Genomic DNA, 16,452 nt, shown 5'->3' with positions numbered 1-16,452 from the left:
CAGCTCTGTGTTCCGAGGCTCTGCCGTGTGTGTCTACTCCATGGCTGACATCCGCATGGTCTTCAACGGGCCCTTTGCCCACAAGGAGGGCCCCAACTACCAGTGGATGCCCTTCTCAGGGAAGATGCCCTACCCACGGCCCGGCACGGTGAGGACCCCACTCAGCCCGCCTTTCCATTTCCTCTCTATGACCTATGCTGGGTCAGGCCCTTTGCAGACGTGGGCCCCACCACTGTGACACTCATAGCCAAGTGGCGGGCGGGGAGGGGAGGGTGGACCACACACATGTATAAACTCCCCATTCACCCGCTATAAAGTTGAAGTTAAAAAGAAAACTCCACCATTTACAAACAGTGTCAGGCTGTGAAAGAAGCCAGCTAGGATCCTGAAACAGAAATGGTGGCTGGGTGTGGCAGGCTGCACCCTCTGGGGGCAGGGGGTTTGTTTGGGAGCTGGAAGTTGTGGGGGAAGTCTTCAAGGCAGGCTGGAGGTGGGGGGGTGGGCAGGAGCCCCTGCAGGGAGGCGACCCACCTGATCTTGGTGTGACGGGGCCACCACAGGAGTGGAAGCAGGAACACACCATGATCCGATCACATGGCTAGGCTGGGGCAGGAGCTCCTGCTGAGCAGGGGGTGGAGCGGGGAGAGGAGCGGGGGGTCTGAAAGAGCAGTCAGACAAGTGGGTGGGGATGAGGACCTGGAAAGGCCATGCTCAGCTCTGCCAGATGGCTGCCACAAGGTCATGGCACGTGAGCTGGGGAGAGGGCCGTGGGATCTGGCTGGGTGAGACCTGGGGACCTCAGCTGGAGCAGGACCTGCAGAGAGGTTGGGTGGAGGGCAGAAGCCCAGATCGGGGGCGGCTCTGAAAAGCGGAGCAGGTGGAGACAGCAGGTGGGCACGGACAGAGGGGAGACCTCTTCTGGAGCGAATGGGCCCCGGCGGGCCCGGGGCGGGCTGGGCCTGACGCTCATCACCTGCCTGCAGTGCCCTGGCGGAACCTTCACGCCGTCCATGAAGTCCACCAAGGACTACCCTGATGAAGTCATCAACTTCATGCGCAGCCACCCGCTCATGTACCAGGCCGTCTACCCGCTGCAGCGGCGGCCCCTGGTGGTCCGCACGGGCGCCCCCTACCGTCTCACCACTGTGGCCGTGGACCAGGTGGACGCAGCTGACGGGCGTTATGAGGTGCTTTTCCTGGGCACAGGTACCCACTGCTGCTCCTGGCCCCTCCCACGCTGGGCCCACTGGGTGGAGGGCTGACCCGCAGGGCTGGGCCCTAACCTCCCAGGGGGTTGCTACAAGGTTGTCCGTGTCAGCCCTGCCACCTTCATCCTGTGGGGCCTTCTGCTACCAGGATAACTGAGAACGGGGGTGGGGAAACCCCATTCCCATCCCCATCTCTGGTGGCCGGGAGGATGGGGACCCAGGATGCCTGGGGACCCATGTTTGGGCAGGAAGAGGGAAGACAGAGGCAGGCACTTCTAGGACACCCGGGTCCAAGTACACATATGCTCTTGTGTGCACACGCAGACCACATTCACCACTGTCCCAGTAGCCTTCAACGCAAGGGAACACGTTCAGCCTGCTGTTCGCAGCTTCCTGAACGAGGGTCTGGGGTCAGAGGGGCAGAGTCTAGCTGTGGCTCCCTCCTTATGCAGGGCCAGCCCCCCGTAGCCCTCTTCCCCTCATCTGGGGGCTGCTCTTCCACCTTGGCACAGAGCACGCCCACTCCACTGCCCTTGGGGGGTTTGGGCCCTGGTGGGGAAGGGGCTGAGGCTGGTGCCCCTTTCCCAGCACCCTCAGCCCCGCTGAGGCCCTGCCCGGCCCGTTCCAGACCGCGGGACAGTGCAGAAGGTCATCGTGCTGCCTAAGGACGACCAGGAGATGGAGGAGCTCATGCTGGAGGAGGTGGAGGTCTTCAAGGTGGGTGTGACACCACCCGGGCCTGTCCTGCTCACCACAGCCCTCCTTGGTACCACCTCCTGACCTCAGACCTCCAGGTCAGGACAGGAAGAGGGGTCCCCAGGGTCGCACGCTAATGCCTGTTTTCTTCTAGGACCCAGCACCTGTTAAAACCATGACCATCTCTTCCAAGAGGGTGAGTTTAGGCGAGGTGGGCTGGGAGTGGGAGTGGAACCCACCTCCCCTTGGGGTCAAGTGCGTGGTAAAGAGAGATGGGGGATACCGAGGCACCAAACAGGAAGGGGAGAAGCCCAGCTCAACTGGCTCCTAAGGAAAGCTGGCTGCCAGGGGGGAACTGACCAGCCCCTACCCCTACCCACAGCAACAACTGTACGTGGCCTCAGCTGTGGGCGTCACACATCTGAGCCTGCACCGCTGCCAGGCATATGGGGCCGCCTGTGCCGACTGCTGCCTCGCCCGGGACCCCTACTGTGCCTGGGATGGCCAAGCCTGTTCCCGCTACACAGCGTCCTCTAAGAGGTGCGGGCCCTGAGACCTTGGGAATTCTGATCACCAGACCCGAGGCTTTGTCCTGGGGGTCTAGAGGTGGATGTGATATTGCCCTGCAGGTCTCTGTGGGTGAGGCATTCTAGCCTGGAGTTTTGGGGCCTGGTGGTGGGGAGTGGGGGAGAACAAGCTTTCTTGAGAATACTTCTTTAGGAGCTATCTTCATCTAGGCGGAGCCGCCGGCAGGACGTCCGGCATGGGAACCCCATCAGGCAGTGCCGTGGGTTCAATTCCAACGGTGAGTGTGCTGTGACTCATTACCGCTGGGCGCTCCTCAGCACGGAGCCGTGCGGCCCGCAGAGCCGCCCACGGGGCCCCCACTGCACAGATCCTCCCACGGTCCGTGGAGGTGAGGGGTTGGAGAAGGGACGTCCCTGGCCACCCCCTCCAGGAGTGGAGGCCTGAGGGCACAGCCCTGCCTGTGTATGTGGGGGTGTGTGGCTGCACGTGCCCCCCGCCAGCCCGCAGTCTGCCCAGAGGCGGAGCTGCTCCACGTGGCACCCTGTTGCTCTGCAGCCAATAAGAACGCCGTGGAGTCCGTGCAGTACGGCGTGGCAGGGAGCGCAGCCTTCCTCGAGTGCCAGCCCCGCTCGCCCCAGGCTACCGTGAAGTGGCTGTTCCAGCGAGATCCCAGTGACCGGCGCCGCGAGGTGACTTCCCGTGCCCCGCGGTCCCTGCCATGGATGGTGGCGTCCCTCATACAGTAGGAATTCCACGTGGGTGAAGCGTGGTATAGGAACCGGGAGTGGGGCAGCCCTCACTCTAAGAAAGTCCTTCCAAGCACCCTTCCCGGTGTGGAAATCACTTGGGTAAATCCAGTTATATGGAAACTCTATGGGGCTTCCATATTACATGGAAACTATTTGTAGGCATGCCTTTTTATGTGAGAGTTCCATATGTGTGCTGATTGGCAGTGTACCTCACTGTATGGAACTGTCACGTGGGTGGGTTCCAGCATCTGGAAATTCTATCGGGTAGCCCTCCTATTATGGAAATAGCTTCTAGGCAATCCTTTCTTAAACGGAAATTCTAGGAGGGTGCCCCAACATCTGTTTATTCTCATTAAACAGAAATTGTATGTGTACTCCAGAATTCTCTGATTGTACAGACTCCCCTTATGGTCATTCCTCCGGAAATGGAGGATGTCATATAGACACTTCCTGTGGGTTTTTCTTGCTCCACGGAAATTCCAGATGGGTGTCCCTCCATGGGGTGGCCACAAAGGTGCCCTGCAGCCCCTGAGTCCCACCCCCTGCCCCCGCAGATCCGCGCGGACGACCGCTTCCTCCGCACCGAACAGGGCTTACTGCTCCGCGCCCTGCAGCCTGGCGACCGCGGCCTCTACTCCTGTACAGCCACCGAGAACAACTTCAAGCACGTCATCACACGGGTGCAGCTGCACGTCCTGGGCCGGGACGCCGTCCATGCGGCCCTCTTCCCACCGCCAGCTGCGAGCATTCCACCGCCCCCGGGCGCCGGCCCCCCCACGCCCCCTTACCAAGAGCTGGCCCAGCTGCTGGCCCAGCCAGAAGTGGGCCTCATCCACCAGTACTGCCAGGGCTACTGGCGCCACGTGCCCCCGAGTCCCAGGGAGGCCCCAGGGGCACCCAGGCCTCCTAAACCCCAGGACCAGAAAAAACCCCGGAACCGCCGCCACCACCCACCGGACACATGAGGCCTGCTGTCTGAGCCCTGCAATGGGCCAGCCTCTAGCCCTTGTTCCTTTTAATATAAAAGATATATATATATATATATATATATATATATATAAAATATCTATATTCTATATACACCCTGCCCCTGCAAAGACAGTATTTATTGGTGGGTTGTAAATAACCTGCCTCAATGGCAGCATCGTCCAGAACTTAGACCCAAGCTGGTCAGAGACAGCAGAAAACAGAGCCCACCTAACCAGGCCCAGCCAGTTGGCCGGGTCAGGCCAGGACCACACAGTCCCCAGGCTCACCTGGGAGTCTACCTGCTCGACAGCCACCGGCGGGATCGACAGGACACAGGGAGACAGCAAGCTCTACCTGGATGGGGCACAGACTGTACACACACCTTTGCCAGTGTGTTCCGTCAGCCTGTGCTGTTGGCGTGCACGTGGAGGCGAGGACTGCTTTGGAGACTGGGGGTGGGGGGCGGGGGCTCAGATGCACTCAGAGAAGGGAAGAAGGGGGCGGCACAGGATGCCAGCGCCTGCCTGGGAGAGGGGCACTCAGCCAAGGCCAGCCCTTTCCTGGGTATTTATTCTCTATTTATTGGGGATAGGAGAAGAGGAGCCCTGCCTGGGTGGGGCAGCCCCTCCGGCCCCTCCTTCCCACCCTGCCTGGCCTCTCTACCTCCTCTTCGCTTTTTCTGTGCCACTGTGACTCGGGGGCTGGGAGAACAGGAGAGGGGCCAGGCTCAGGTAGCACTGAGGGGGGAGAGGGCCATGGCGGAGGTCTGGGGCCTGCAGGGGCTCCCCAGGGCTCCCTTCTGCCCACCACTTCAGATGATGGGTGTAAATAGCTCTGGGGGGCAGTTGGGTAGGTGGGTGGGGGCTCCTGGCAGCCCTCTGCTGCCCGGCCGCACCTGCCCTTGGGTTCCATCTTGCTAATAAACACTGGCTCTGGGACTGGACTTTGGCGTTCTCCTTGGCACAGGAGGGAGGGCGGGAGTTCAGCCCACACCCAGATTCTGTCCTCCTGCCCCCACTAATGTGGCTTGACCACCAGTTCCCCACGGTCTCCTTTGCAAGATCAGCTTTCATTCATTCATTCAGCCGTTTGATCGTTTGCTCACGCTGCTTTCTCACCTGGCTTTGTGTCTTGCCAGGAACTCAGGACTCAGAATTGGCAAGACAAAGCCACAGCTTTCACAATACAGCTGCCCCTGGCCCGAGAATCAGCAAAATTCCCATTCTTCCTGTCTCCTTCCTGCCAGCTCTCAGCAGAGGGCCCAGCACAAGCAAATGTCCAGAGGCAGGGAAGACCAGGATAAGTGGGGAGCCGCTGGAGAGGAAGTGGGGCTGGGGGCCCTGGGCCAAAAGTTAATGAGTCAAGCCTTGGTGTGCATGCGTGTTCAGTCATGTGTGACTCTCTTTGCAACCCTATGGCCTGTAGCCCGCCAGGCTCCTCTGTCTGTGGGATTTTTCAGGCAAGAATACTGGAATGGATTGCCATTTCCTTCTCCAGGGAATCTTCCTGAACCAGGGACTGAACCCGTATCTCCTCCATTGGCAGGTGGATTCTCCCAAGTGTTGGCAGGAGAAGTTAATAGCTAGGGAGGCTCAGGGATCCAGCAGGGTTCAGGGCCATACCTGGCAGGCAAGGGGAGCCAGGTGGGGATGAGGAGGCAGTGGAATAGTCCCACTTGAAGCAAACCCAATATGTAGAAAGCAGATTTTTGTTGGTTTTATACACCTGGGCCCCTGGGCAGTGTGTACAGGGCTACAGAGATTCCCAGGGCCCACTTGGAGCATGGTGGCAGGGTAGAAGACAAATGGAACCTAAAAGTTGAAGGTGGCACAAATAATCTATTGCTCCTGAACGGATCTCCCCTCACCCAGGGCAGCTGTTGAGGCCACCAGCTCCCAGCTCCCAGCACCAGTGTCTACTTCCCACACGTTTAGGGTCAGTGTGTGTGGTGTGTGTGTGTTAATTGTTTAGTTCAAGTATAGTTGATTTACAATGTGTTAATTTCTGCTGTGCAGCAAAGTGCTTCAGTTATACATTTATTTATACATCCTTTTGAAATATTCTTTGCTGTTACGGTTTATCAAAAAGTATTGAATTTAGTTCCCTGTGCTATACAGTAGGACCTTACTGTTTGTGCACCCTATATATAATAGTTTGCATCTGCTAATCCCAAACTGCCACTCCATCCCTCTCCCACACCACTCCCCCTTAGCAACCACAGTCTGTTCTCTATGTCTGTGAGTCTGTTTCTGTTTTGTAAAAGTTCACTTGTGTCATATTTTAGATTCCACATATAAGTGGTATCATACAGTATTTGCCTTTCTCTTTCTGACTTGCTTTATTTAGTGTTATAATCTCTAGTTCCATCTGTGCTGCTGCAAATGGCATTATTTCATTTATTTTTGTGGCTGAGTAGTATTCCAGTGTGTTTTTGTACCACATCTTCTTTATCCGTTCATCTGTTGACGGATGTTTAGGTTGTTTCTTGGCCATTGTGAATAGTACTGCTATGAATATATGGGTGCATGTATCTTTTTGAATTACAGTTTTCTACAGATATATGCTTGGGAGTGGGATTGCTGGATCATATGGCAACTCTGTTTTTAGTTTTTTGAGGAACCTCCATACTGTTCTCCATAGTGGCTGTACCAACTTACATGCCCCCCAACAGTGTAGGAGGGTTCCCTTTTCTCCACACTCTGTCCAGCATTCATTATTTATAGACTTCTTAATGATGGCCATTCTGACTAGTGTGAAGTGGTACCTCATTGTAGTTTTAATTTGCATTTCTGTAATAATTAACAATGTTGAGCATTTTTTCATATGTGTGTCGGCCATCTGTATGTCTTCTTTGGAGAAATGTCTAGTTCTTCTGCCCATGTTTTGATTATATTATTTGCTTTTTTGTTGTTGAGTTGCATCAGCTTTTTTGCATATTTTGGAAATTAAGACCTTGTCAGTCATCATTTGCAAATATTTTCTCCCATTCCTTAGGTTGTCTTTTCATTTTGTTTATGGTTTCCTTTGAGGTGCAAAAGCTTTTAAGTTTGATTAGGTCCCATTTGTTCATTTTTGCTTTTATTTCTATTGCCTCGGGAGACTGATCTGAGAAAATACTGGTACGATTTATGTCAGAATGTTTTGCCTACATTCCCTTCTAGGTGTTTGATGGTGTCCTGTCTTACATTTATGTGTTTAAGCGACTGAGTTTATTTTTGTGTGTGGTGTGAGGGAGTGTTCTAACTTCATTGATTTACATGTGCCTGTTCAGCTTGCCCAACACTAGGGACAATCTTCAATGCTCAGAATATCGGGCCCTGGCAGCCTTGTGTCTGCAAGAGTTGAGTGCTAAGGCAGCAAGTTTTCTGGGGAGTCCAGCCAGGAGGGGGCTGAGAGCCCAGGATCTGAGTCTTCTCATGGGAGGTGGCAAAACTCCAGAGGCTGCAACTCAACACTACATGCTCAGCTGAACCACTTCCACTTAGTAGCACACCCTGTCCCATCTGAACCCCATACAGACATCTAACCCCTAAGCTGAGGCAGGCATGCCCTGGAGATATCTCTAACAGGTCCCAGAGCACCCACAGGGGACAGAAGAGGAGTGGGGCTCATCCGCTCCTCCCCTGGGAGCACCAGACCTGCTCTGGGACTCAGTGTTCCCATCTGATAACAGGCCTGCAAGACATTCCCTGGAAGAGCCTGGCCACCTCTACAGGTCAGACTGCTGACCTCAAGTTTATGGGTACACACATGTGCAAATGTGCACACATACAGGCAGACACGTGCATAAATGTACGTGCACACAGGCAAATCCACACACATGCATTTCACATGTGCATGCACTTATACATTCACACACATGCAACATGAACCCACATAAGCATAGCAAGGTACACATATAAACATGCACATGAGAAGTGCACAAAAGCATCCATGCACACACACACGTGGTACATAAACAAGCGAGCACAGACATACACTTGTTCTCATGAAAGCACAGGCACATGTTTACACGCAAGTATAAGCAAGTTTACAAGCAAGTATAAGCAATGACATATGTCATTGCCTTGCTTGACACCAGTACAGGACACAGGCACACACACCCAAGTCTGTTGGAATCATGGAGGCAGGTAGAGGCCTCGCCCAGGTTGGATCCAGCCCTTGGTACAGGGCAAATGCAATGTCCACCTTTCCTTCTTGACTCCCTGTTGAGCATGGAACCCTGGCCTGGAGTCACCAGCCCTTCTCAACCACCTCCTGCCACGTGATCCTCTGAGCCTCCACTTCCTCATCGGTGCAGTGATGTGATACGCATCCGCCAGGCTGGTGTGAGCTCGGCAAGGAGCAGTGCTGAGCCCAATACTAGGCAGTGGGCAGGTGCTCCTTGCAGGCTTCTTCTCCCTGCTTCCAGGCCCACCCCCATCACCCCCACCCCCAGAACTGAGGCTCTCTCTTCCCCTTTCTGAGCCTGAGCCACCCAGAACTTGTCCCCCTGCTTTGGAGCAGGGGCTAGACTACCTCCAGGGTCTCTCCCAGAGGGTTTGGGGAGCGGCAGAGAGGGGGGTGCAGAGTCAGCAGTTGAGGGATTGGGGCCATGCCAGCCTGATTAGGAGGGCTGGGGGCTGAGCTGGATTCACCTGTCCTTGTCTCTGATTGGCTCCTGGATACCAACAACCCCCAAATCCTACTAAGCAGCCCCACCAGGGCCTGCACAGATCCGTAGACAGCCATTGGATTCCCAGTTCTGGGGTCAGAAGGGTGTCTGGGGAGGCCAGAGGCTGGCCTGAGCCTGACTCTGGGGACCCCCTCCATCCAGAAGAACCAACTCACCGCCCTCCTCCTTCACCTCCTGCCGGGACCATGGGGGCTGGGGCCAGCGCTGAGGAGAAGCACTCAAGGGAGCTGGAAAAGAAGCTGAAAGAAGATGCTGAGAAAGATGCTCGAACTGTGAAACTGCTGCTTCTGGGTAAGGGGGTGGGCTGAGGAGGGGCCACATCTGCCAGTCAGAGGCCTGGGGGCAGGCAGGTGGCCCTTCTGTGAAGCAGCTGTGATTTGGGAAACAGAATGAGCCTACATCCTAGCAACAAGCAGAGCGGAGCCCAGGCCAAGCAAGACCAGGCCTGATGGTGGTGATGCTCTTGGCTCCCTAAGGCTAGGTATCCCACAGAAACCTTCTCTAGAGGGCTCAAACCTCAGGCAACCTCCCCTCCCAAGATGTGTGTGCCAGTCACACTTTTTTTAGAGATGTGTGTTCAAGGCCCACTTTTGCCCTGCCTATGTTCCCTCAAACCCCAGCCTTTGGCTTGACGGGCCTGCTGGACAGGGCCCAGAAACCAGGGGCCTCGTTGGGAGCACCACAAGGCTGCTCCCTTGGGAAGGAGAAGGTCACAGTCCTCCTGAGAGTAGGTAGCTTCTAGGACCTCCCAGGTCCACACACAGTGGCCCTCAGTTTCCAGAGCTTTATTGCTGGCAGACCTGCAGGACAGCTAAAAGGTGTAGAGGGCTACTAAGGCCCAGTGGGGAATAGATAAAGCCATGTCATCAGTCTCATGGGTAGTGAGGGGAGATAGGACTGATCCAGTACTTCCTCCTGCCACCACCACCGAGGGAAGGAACTGTTTTGAGAAGGCACTGCAGGCTTCACCCAGGCTGTCCAGGGTTCAGCCAGACAGGTGAATGTGCTTAGAGAGACCAAACCAGAGTACCCCAGGGAAGACAGGCTAAGCCAGAAATCCCATTAACTGTGCCCGACACCCACACGAGAGCAGGCTCAGAAGGACTGTCAGCTCTGTCCTCTCCCCCAGCAAAAGTGCTAATTCCCTCTGAGCCTCTTGGGGACACTCCCTCCCACCCTAGGTGGAAAAGCAGGGGTTGACCTGGCTCAAGTAATCCCATGCCTGTAGTACCCTAAGTGTCCACAAGGTGGAGCTCCAGGTTTCTTTATTTTTGGCCTCCGAAAGAGAAAAAACAGCATACCAAGGTGTTGGAGGCTCCAGGACAGAGTTGAGGTTGTCCATTCGCCTCGTCAGCCCCCTTCGGTCACTCCTGACATTTAGATTTTGCCTCCTGGGGCATCAGGACCTTATTTTGGGAGTGTGGTAAGGAAACAGGTGGGATAGAGGGGATGGTGCGGTCTGCGCATCTCTGAGGCCAGGTTTCCATTCCAGGTGCAGGTGAATCTGGGAAGAGTACCATTGTCAAGCAGATGAAGTGAGTGCCCCTACCCTACCTGAGGCCCTGGGGGTGGGTGGTGCCCCTGCCCTACCTGAGGCCCTGGGGTTGGGTGTGCACTGGAGGTCTGTCCCCTGACCCACCCAAGAGGCGCTGACCCGGCTCCCATGGCTGCAGGATTATCCATCAGGACGGGTACTCACTGGAAGAGTGTCTCGAGTTCATTGCCATCATCTATGGCAACACACTACAGTCCATCCTGGCCATCGTGCGTGCCATGACCACACTCAACATCCAGTACGGAGACTCTGCGCGCCAGGTGTGCCAAGAGACAAGCTGAACAGGGCCTGAATCTGGGGATTCAAGGTGCGAGGCAGGGCCCCAGCCCCTGGTCACCACCAACCACTTCCCTGCCCTCAGGATGACGCCCGGAAGCTGATGCACATGGCGGACACCATCGAGGAGGGTACGATGCCCAAGGAGATGTCAGACATCATCCAGCGGCTATGGAAAGACTCCGGTATCCAGGCCTGTTTCGAGCGAGCCTCAGAGTACCAGCTCAACGACTCCGCTGGCTAGTGAGAGCACAGGCCAGGCGCAGGGGTGGGGGGCAGGTGGGGCCCTGGCACACCCATCTACCCAACCCTACCCACACCCCATGTCTCCCACAGCTACCTCTCAGACCTGGAGCGCCTGGTAACCCCGGGCTACGTGCCCACCGAACAGGATGTGCTGCGCTCCCGTGTCAAGACCACGGGAATTATTGAGACGCAGTTCTCCTTCAAGGACCTCAACTTTCGGTAGGGCACTGTGCCCTGACTCCTCCTCTGGCATGGGGAGACCTGCCCCCAAGTTCACTGCCTGAGGCCTGTCTGGTCGCAGAGGTCCCAGCCCTTCTAGAGATCCTGCCCCTTCTCCAACACCCCGCCGGCAGAGAAGTCCGGCCCCTCTGGATGCCAGGCCCACCTGGGTGCCTCCCAGCCAGCATTAGGAAGCCAGGGGATGCTTGTGGGCGTCTCCGGGGGACTTGATGCACGGGTTTCCGGTCCTCATGGCCCCGCAGGATGTTCGATGTGGGCGGGCAACGCTCAGAGCGCAAAAAGTGGATCCACTGCTTTGAGGGGGTGACCTGCATCATCTTCATCGCGGCGCTGAGCGCCTACGACATGGTGCTCGTGGAGGACGACGAAGTGGTGAGTGTCCGGCTGGGCCTGAGCGATTGAGCAGGGAGGAGGAAAGGGCAGACAGGAGACAGCGCTGCAGGCTCAGTGAGCAACCGAGAGAGGACGTTCCTCCTAGAGCTCTCTGGAGGAGGAGACGAGGCAGCCTCCTCATCAGGAGATGAAGGGAGGCTGGGTGAGTGGGGGGAGGAGGAGACAGTCTTGGAGCTGTCTGAGTGGGGACCCGGAGCCCAGAGAGCAGGCTGGGGTCGGCCAGTTGGTCGCACCCAGGTGGAGGGGGGTGGCGACCCCGGTCCCTCGGTGCCCGACAGCCTCTGCCCTCCTCAGAACCGCATGCACGAGAGCCTGCACCTGTTCAACAGTATCTGCAACCACCGCTACTTCGCCACCACGTCCATCGTGCTCTTCCTCAACAAGAAGGACGTCTTCTCGGAGAAGATCAAAAAGGCGCACCTTAGCATCTGCTTTCCGGACTACAACGGTGAGACCCTCGGCCTGCCATCGGGCGGCGCTCCAAAGCCACACTCTCGGCCTGCGTTCCTCCCGCTGCCGAAGGAGGCTTCGCGGCAGGGACTGACAGCGCCCCCCACCCTCCCCTGTCAGGGCCCAACACGTATGAGGACGCCGGCAACTACATCAAGGTGCAATTCCTCGAGCTCAACATGCGACGCGACGTGAAGGAAATCTATTCCCACATGACGTGCGCCACCGACACGCAGAACGTCAAGTTTGTCTTCGACGCTGTCACCGACATCATCATCAAGGAGAACCTCAAAGACTGCGGACTCTTCTGAGGTGTCTCCCCTGCGGGCCGGGATGCTCCTCTGTCTTGCCTCTTGACCTCAGTGCCCACCCCACACCCCCCGGGCCCCATCCCCATCTCCCCATCCCATCTTCAGGCCCCTCCCCAGCTTTCCAGATCCACTCCGCTGCCTGGCGTCTGGTCCCCGGACTTTCTGACCCTTCTGCTTCCGGGTCCCACCCTGGCTCCTCAGGCTCCACCCCTGGCCACAGGCCCCGTCCCTGGCCTCAAGCCCCACCCACTTGCTCTCTTTTGACTCCGCCCCAGTCCCTCACTCAGCTGGGACATTGCTTCCACGCCCATCTCCATCTGTCTCTCAGCCTGAACCCAATTATGTTGGTGCTTAGCGATGCTGACTCTCTTCCTTCTTCTCTTCACAGGTGCATGCGTCCCTGAGACCCTGCAGCCCTTGCCACCTTGTAGCCCCAATGCACATGACCCTATCAGTCCCCCAGGATTCCTGGGCCCCAGCCTGTGGCCCCACCAGCCACACACTCAACACCCTAAACCCTGCTAGCCTTGAGGCCCTATAACCCTCCCTCGTGGCTCCCAGGATTCTCAGGTCTCCAAGAGTCCAATGCCCCCAGCCACCCCAGCACTGCCCTTCACGGCCTGGCTGCACTGGCCTCCCAGACCTACCACAGCCAGCCCCAGCTAGGAGCAAGCAGGACTTGGGGCAGCTACAGCTCATGGTGACTCAGCAGTACCCCCACTGACCAATCTCCTGCCTCTCTTCTGCCCCAGGAGGCCCATGACTCACCTGGCCAGTCTGGGTTCAGCAAACAGCCCTCCCTCCCAGAGCTTTATGAAGGGCAGGGGGCAGGCATGGAGCCCTCCTCTGAGCAGGCCTGCTGCTTACCATCAGCCCGTTCTAGCCTTACCACCTCCATGTGACAGGGTCTGATGCCCATCTGCCCAGTGGCCAGTGACTGCCCCGCCCAGCAGATTCAGGAGTCCAAAGTCCAAGCCAGCTCTGGCCTGTGTAACTTGTACGGAGACGACTTAGTGAGCCAGGGCAAGCCTGGGGGCTCCTGGTACCAGGAACAGACTCGAGCTGGAAACTTCCCGTACCCTAGGCCCTCCCCCCATAGGACCAGAGTCATGTCCTACTCCCCCCCAGCCCACAGCACTCTAGGCCAGCCACTCTGTCGAGGGAGGGTACTGTTGACATCAGTTGTGGCCAATGGTCAAACTGTCCTGAGGGGTGGCTGGGAGCAGAGTCCGGCTCCCATCGATCAGCCCCAGGCAGAGGATTTGAGACCGGAAGGAGGCCCAGATTATGTCCAGAGGGGTCTGCCTCAGGTAGGGTCAAAAGCAAACCCATGTGACCCCCTTGTCCCTGCCAGCAGTTTCTCTCACTCTTCCCATTCAGTGCCCTGGTGGGAAAAAACAAAGGCCATGCCTGAACTATCCAGGACAGAGGCCCATGTCCCCTTACCCCTACTCCCCACTTCCTCATCAAGTACCTAGTCCTTGCTGATGCCCATGGGCCGGGGCCCATGCTGTAGTCAAGGGCAAGGAACATCCGTCTAACAAGGCCAGGGCGTAATTTGCATTCCCTTCAGCTAGATACACAAACTCGGCAATAAACCTTTACATCAGGCCCTGGTTGTCCTTTCTTGAGGGGAAGGGGAGAGTTAATGATCATGAATCATGCACATTTAGTCAATGCCCAGTGCTGGACTGGACATGAGTGGGGAGATGGTTCTTTCCAGAAAGAAGCAACTGACCTAACGTGGCAGGGGGCACTCTTGGGGGCATGGGATCAATTTGGGTGTCCTGAGAGGGATTGAGGGGGCAAAGGGGCCATGGGAAATGTTCACAAGGACAATCTTGGATCAAGAAGGGGTTGTGAGGTGGAAGCTCATTTTGGCATGGACAGTAGGGTGTGTATGGCCCAGGAATGTGGGCCTTTGGGTCACAGGAGTTGCGTGGAGCAGGAGCAGGGAAGGGAAGGGAAGATGGAAGAAGCAGCAGCAGGGAAGGCTGGACAGGTGCCACCCACCAGCCGAAGGGCCTATGCTTCCTGGGTTCAGGAAGCCCTTGAAGCTAGGATATAATCACAGGGCTGAGATTAGGGTGAGGCAAATGAGGCACTCACCTCAGACGTAAAACTTAAGGTGGTGCCAAAAAATTCAGTAATCAAGATAAATATTAATGCAGTACTTTCAAAAATCAAAATTACCTGCAAAAATCCATAATGAACAGAATATTAAAATTTTTCATCAAGACAAGATCCAAGAGAGCCTGGCAGAACCATATTGGACCCCAAAGCAAAAGGAAAAATGTCTACTCCTATTATATATGTTTTCATGTAGTTTTAAAGGTTAATTTTTTTTTTTTACAGAACATTAAAGTAGTTGAAGAAATGTCAGATAAGTTGAAAGTAGGCATGTTAAAATTCACAACATTACTTTAAGCTTGTGCATGCATGCTAAGTTGCTTCACTTGTATCTGACTCTTTGCGACCCCATGGGCTATAGCCCACCAGGCTCCTCTGTCCATGGGATTCTCTAGGCAAGAATACTGGAGTGAGTTGCCATGTCCTCCTCCAGGGGATCTTCCTGACTCAGAGATTGAAACTGTGTCTCTTATGTCTCAATCCAGGGATCAAACCTACATCTATGTCTCCTGCATTGGCAGGTGGGTTCTTTACCACTAGCACCACCTGGGAAGTCCTACTTTAAGCTTAAGTATTTTATTTATACCTAAAACAGTATTTATAGTGTTATATAGAGGAGATCCGGATTTGATCCCTGGGTTGCCATGATCCCCTGGAGAAGGACATGGCAACCCACCAGTATTCTTGCTTGCAGAATCCAATGGACAGAGAAGCCTGGCAGGCTACAGTCCAGGGGATCGCAGAGTTGGACACGACTGAGCAACTATCACTTTCACACTTTCACATTCTTGGCTTTAATGGGAGTAAAGTCATCAATGCTATTTTCCAAATCTGTTTCTGGAAAAAATAATCATAAAAATTTTCATAAAAGCATGTATATAGTGACACATGTTTTTCCTGGAGGCTGGACATGGGGGGATGAGAGGAGTGGGGCTGGGAGGCTCCACGAGGAAGAGATTTATGTCATTACTCCATAGGACCAACATCTGCAAGGAGTGGGACTCAATGACAAGGGTCTGAATTTGTATGGTGATCAAGTGCATGTGATACCCCCACCAAGCTGGGGCTGCAAAGGAGTGTTGAGAGGACTGAGTTTTCTGGACCTGTGGCCACTGCGGGGAGAGATCCAGAAGTCAGACAGATCCTTGGGACTGGACAGAAGGCAGCATGCGGGCAGCATCCTCAATGTCCAGGTGGAAGTGGCACAATGAGCCTGCGTGGGGCTAGAAGGGGAGCATGAGTGTGCGCAGGCCTGAGCATGGGGCAGAGGTCGGGGAACACTGGATAGGTTAGGGAGCCCAGGAAACATGTGGGTAGCCATTCTGGTGCTGCTTAGAGGCCTGAGGGGGAGAATGGGGCTGGGGCCAGTGTTTCAGGATCCCACTGGGTGGTTTGGGGCCTGGCTGAGCTGGGCTGCTCATCCCTGCTAAGGACCCTCTGCCCAAACAATTTACTGGAGTGAGGTAGGTCAGGGCAGGGTGATGGTGGGATTACATGGGGAGGAGCAAGGCAGAAGACAGAAAGCTTTGAAAGGCTGGAGGAGGCAGGCTTGAGACAGAGGAAGCTGTCGGGAGAGCTGGGCTCACGGAGAGGTCTCTCTAGCCACCTTGTCTTAGAAGGAAGGTGATGAGCTACCCAGCCTTCCTAGGCAAGAGACAGACAGGAGGCCAAATACCATGGAGGCGCTGGACCCCACACTCCAGGTTCTGACCCTAGGGGCTGGGATTCTGAGCCAACATTCTTGGATCCCACGGGCTGGGAACTCTGCCTGGCCTCTAGCTGCCCTGTTCATGGCCAACAAGTGGAGGGAGAGGGGTAAGTCTCCTGGACGGAAGCCTCCTCAGCCCCACTTACCACACCAGTGTAAATTATACCCTAGTGAGCAGCATCAATGGATGCCCAGTGGCTGATTCACAGTCCAGGGCAGAGGATCAGAGAGCTGGTCCAGAGTCAACATGTGGCCACACCCTCATCTTATAGGCAGGGGGTGTTTATTGTGGGCACCTCCAGCCACCGCCATCCCCGT

At 55.8% G+C, this 16,452-nt stretch overlaps 2 protein-coding genes and 1 long non-coding RNA gene across 6 annotated transcripts in view; 2 read left to right on the top strand and 1 right to left on the bottom strand.

The window, feature by feature from the left end:
- Positions 1-5,093, top strand: part of SEMA3F (semaphorin 3F) — a 28,312-nt gene extending 23,219 nt beyond the window's left edge. For both annotated transcript variants that reach the window (XM_061128547.1, XM_061128546.1), the window contains 8 exons: positions 4-148; positions 984-1,206; positions 1,837-1,925; positions 2,059-2,100; positions 2,287-2,444; positions 2,642-2,709; positions 2,988-3,121; positions 3,736-5,093. In XM_061128547.1, the coding sequence (XP_060984530.1) occupies positions 4-148; positions 984-1,206; positions 1,837-1,925; positions 2,059-2,100; positions 2,287-2,444; positions 2,642-2,709; positions 2,988-3,121; positions 3,736-4,146 (1,270 nt within the window). In that variant the 3' untranslated portion in view covers positions 4,147-5,093. The remainder of the gene's footprint in view (positions 1-3; positions 149-983; positions 1,207-1,836; positions 1,926-2,058; positions 2,101-2,286; positions 2,445-2,641; positions 2,710-2,987; positions 3,122-3,735) is intronic.
- A 3,598-nt stretch (positions 5,094-8,691) lies between these two features.
- GNAT1 (G protein subunit alpha transducin 1) lies at positions 8,692-13,071 on the top strand. 3 transcript variants are annotated; one of them, XM_061128551.1, is made up of 9 exons: positions 8,692-9,116; positions 10,318-10,360; positions 10,499-10,640; positions 10,742-10,899; positions 10,993-11,121; positions 11,385-11,514; positions 11,830-11,983; positions 12,106-12,297; positions 12,685-13,071. In XM_061128551.1, the coding sequence occupies exons 1-8, from the start codon at positions 9,011-9,013 to the stop codon at positions 12,294-12,296; spliced, it is 1,053 nt and encodes a 350-aa protein (XP_060984534.1). In that variant the 5' UTR covers positions 8,692-9,010; the 3' UTR covers position 12,297; positions 12,685-13,071. The 3 variants fall into 3 exon arrangements, with proteins under 3 accessions (XP_060984534.1, XP_060984533.1, XP_060984532.1); XM_061128550.1 differs by lacking the exon at positions 12,685-13,071 and having other exon boundaries at positions 12,106-12,471; XM_061128549.1 differs by lacking the exon at positions 12,685-13,071 and having other exon boundaries at positions 11,830-12,327.
- Positions 9,003-13,187, bottom strand: LOC133045916 (uncharacterized). Its single transcript, XR_009690374.1, has 5 exons — positions 13,065-13,187; positions 11,854-11,927; positions 11,288-11,532; positions 10,525-10,674; positions 9,003-10,329 (listed from the first exon to the last, which is right to left on the bottom strand). It is a non-coding gene; the product is annotated as an uncharacterized LOC133045916 (long non-coding RNA).
- Between the last annotated feature and the right edge of the window lie 3,265 nt (positions 13,188-16,452).

This window comes from Dama dama, chromosome 24, assembly GCF_033118175.1.
Source record: "Dama dama isolate Ldn47 chromosome 24, ASM3311817v1, whole genome shotgun sequence".
Classification (NCBI taxonomy): domain Eukaryota; kingdom Metazoa; phylum Chordata; class Mammalia; order Artiodactyla; family Cervidae; genus Dama; species Dama dama.
Note: the sequence above shows the minus strand (reverse complement) of the source record. Positions and strands in the feature narration are given on the sequence as shown.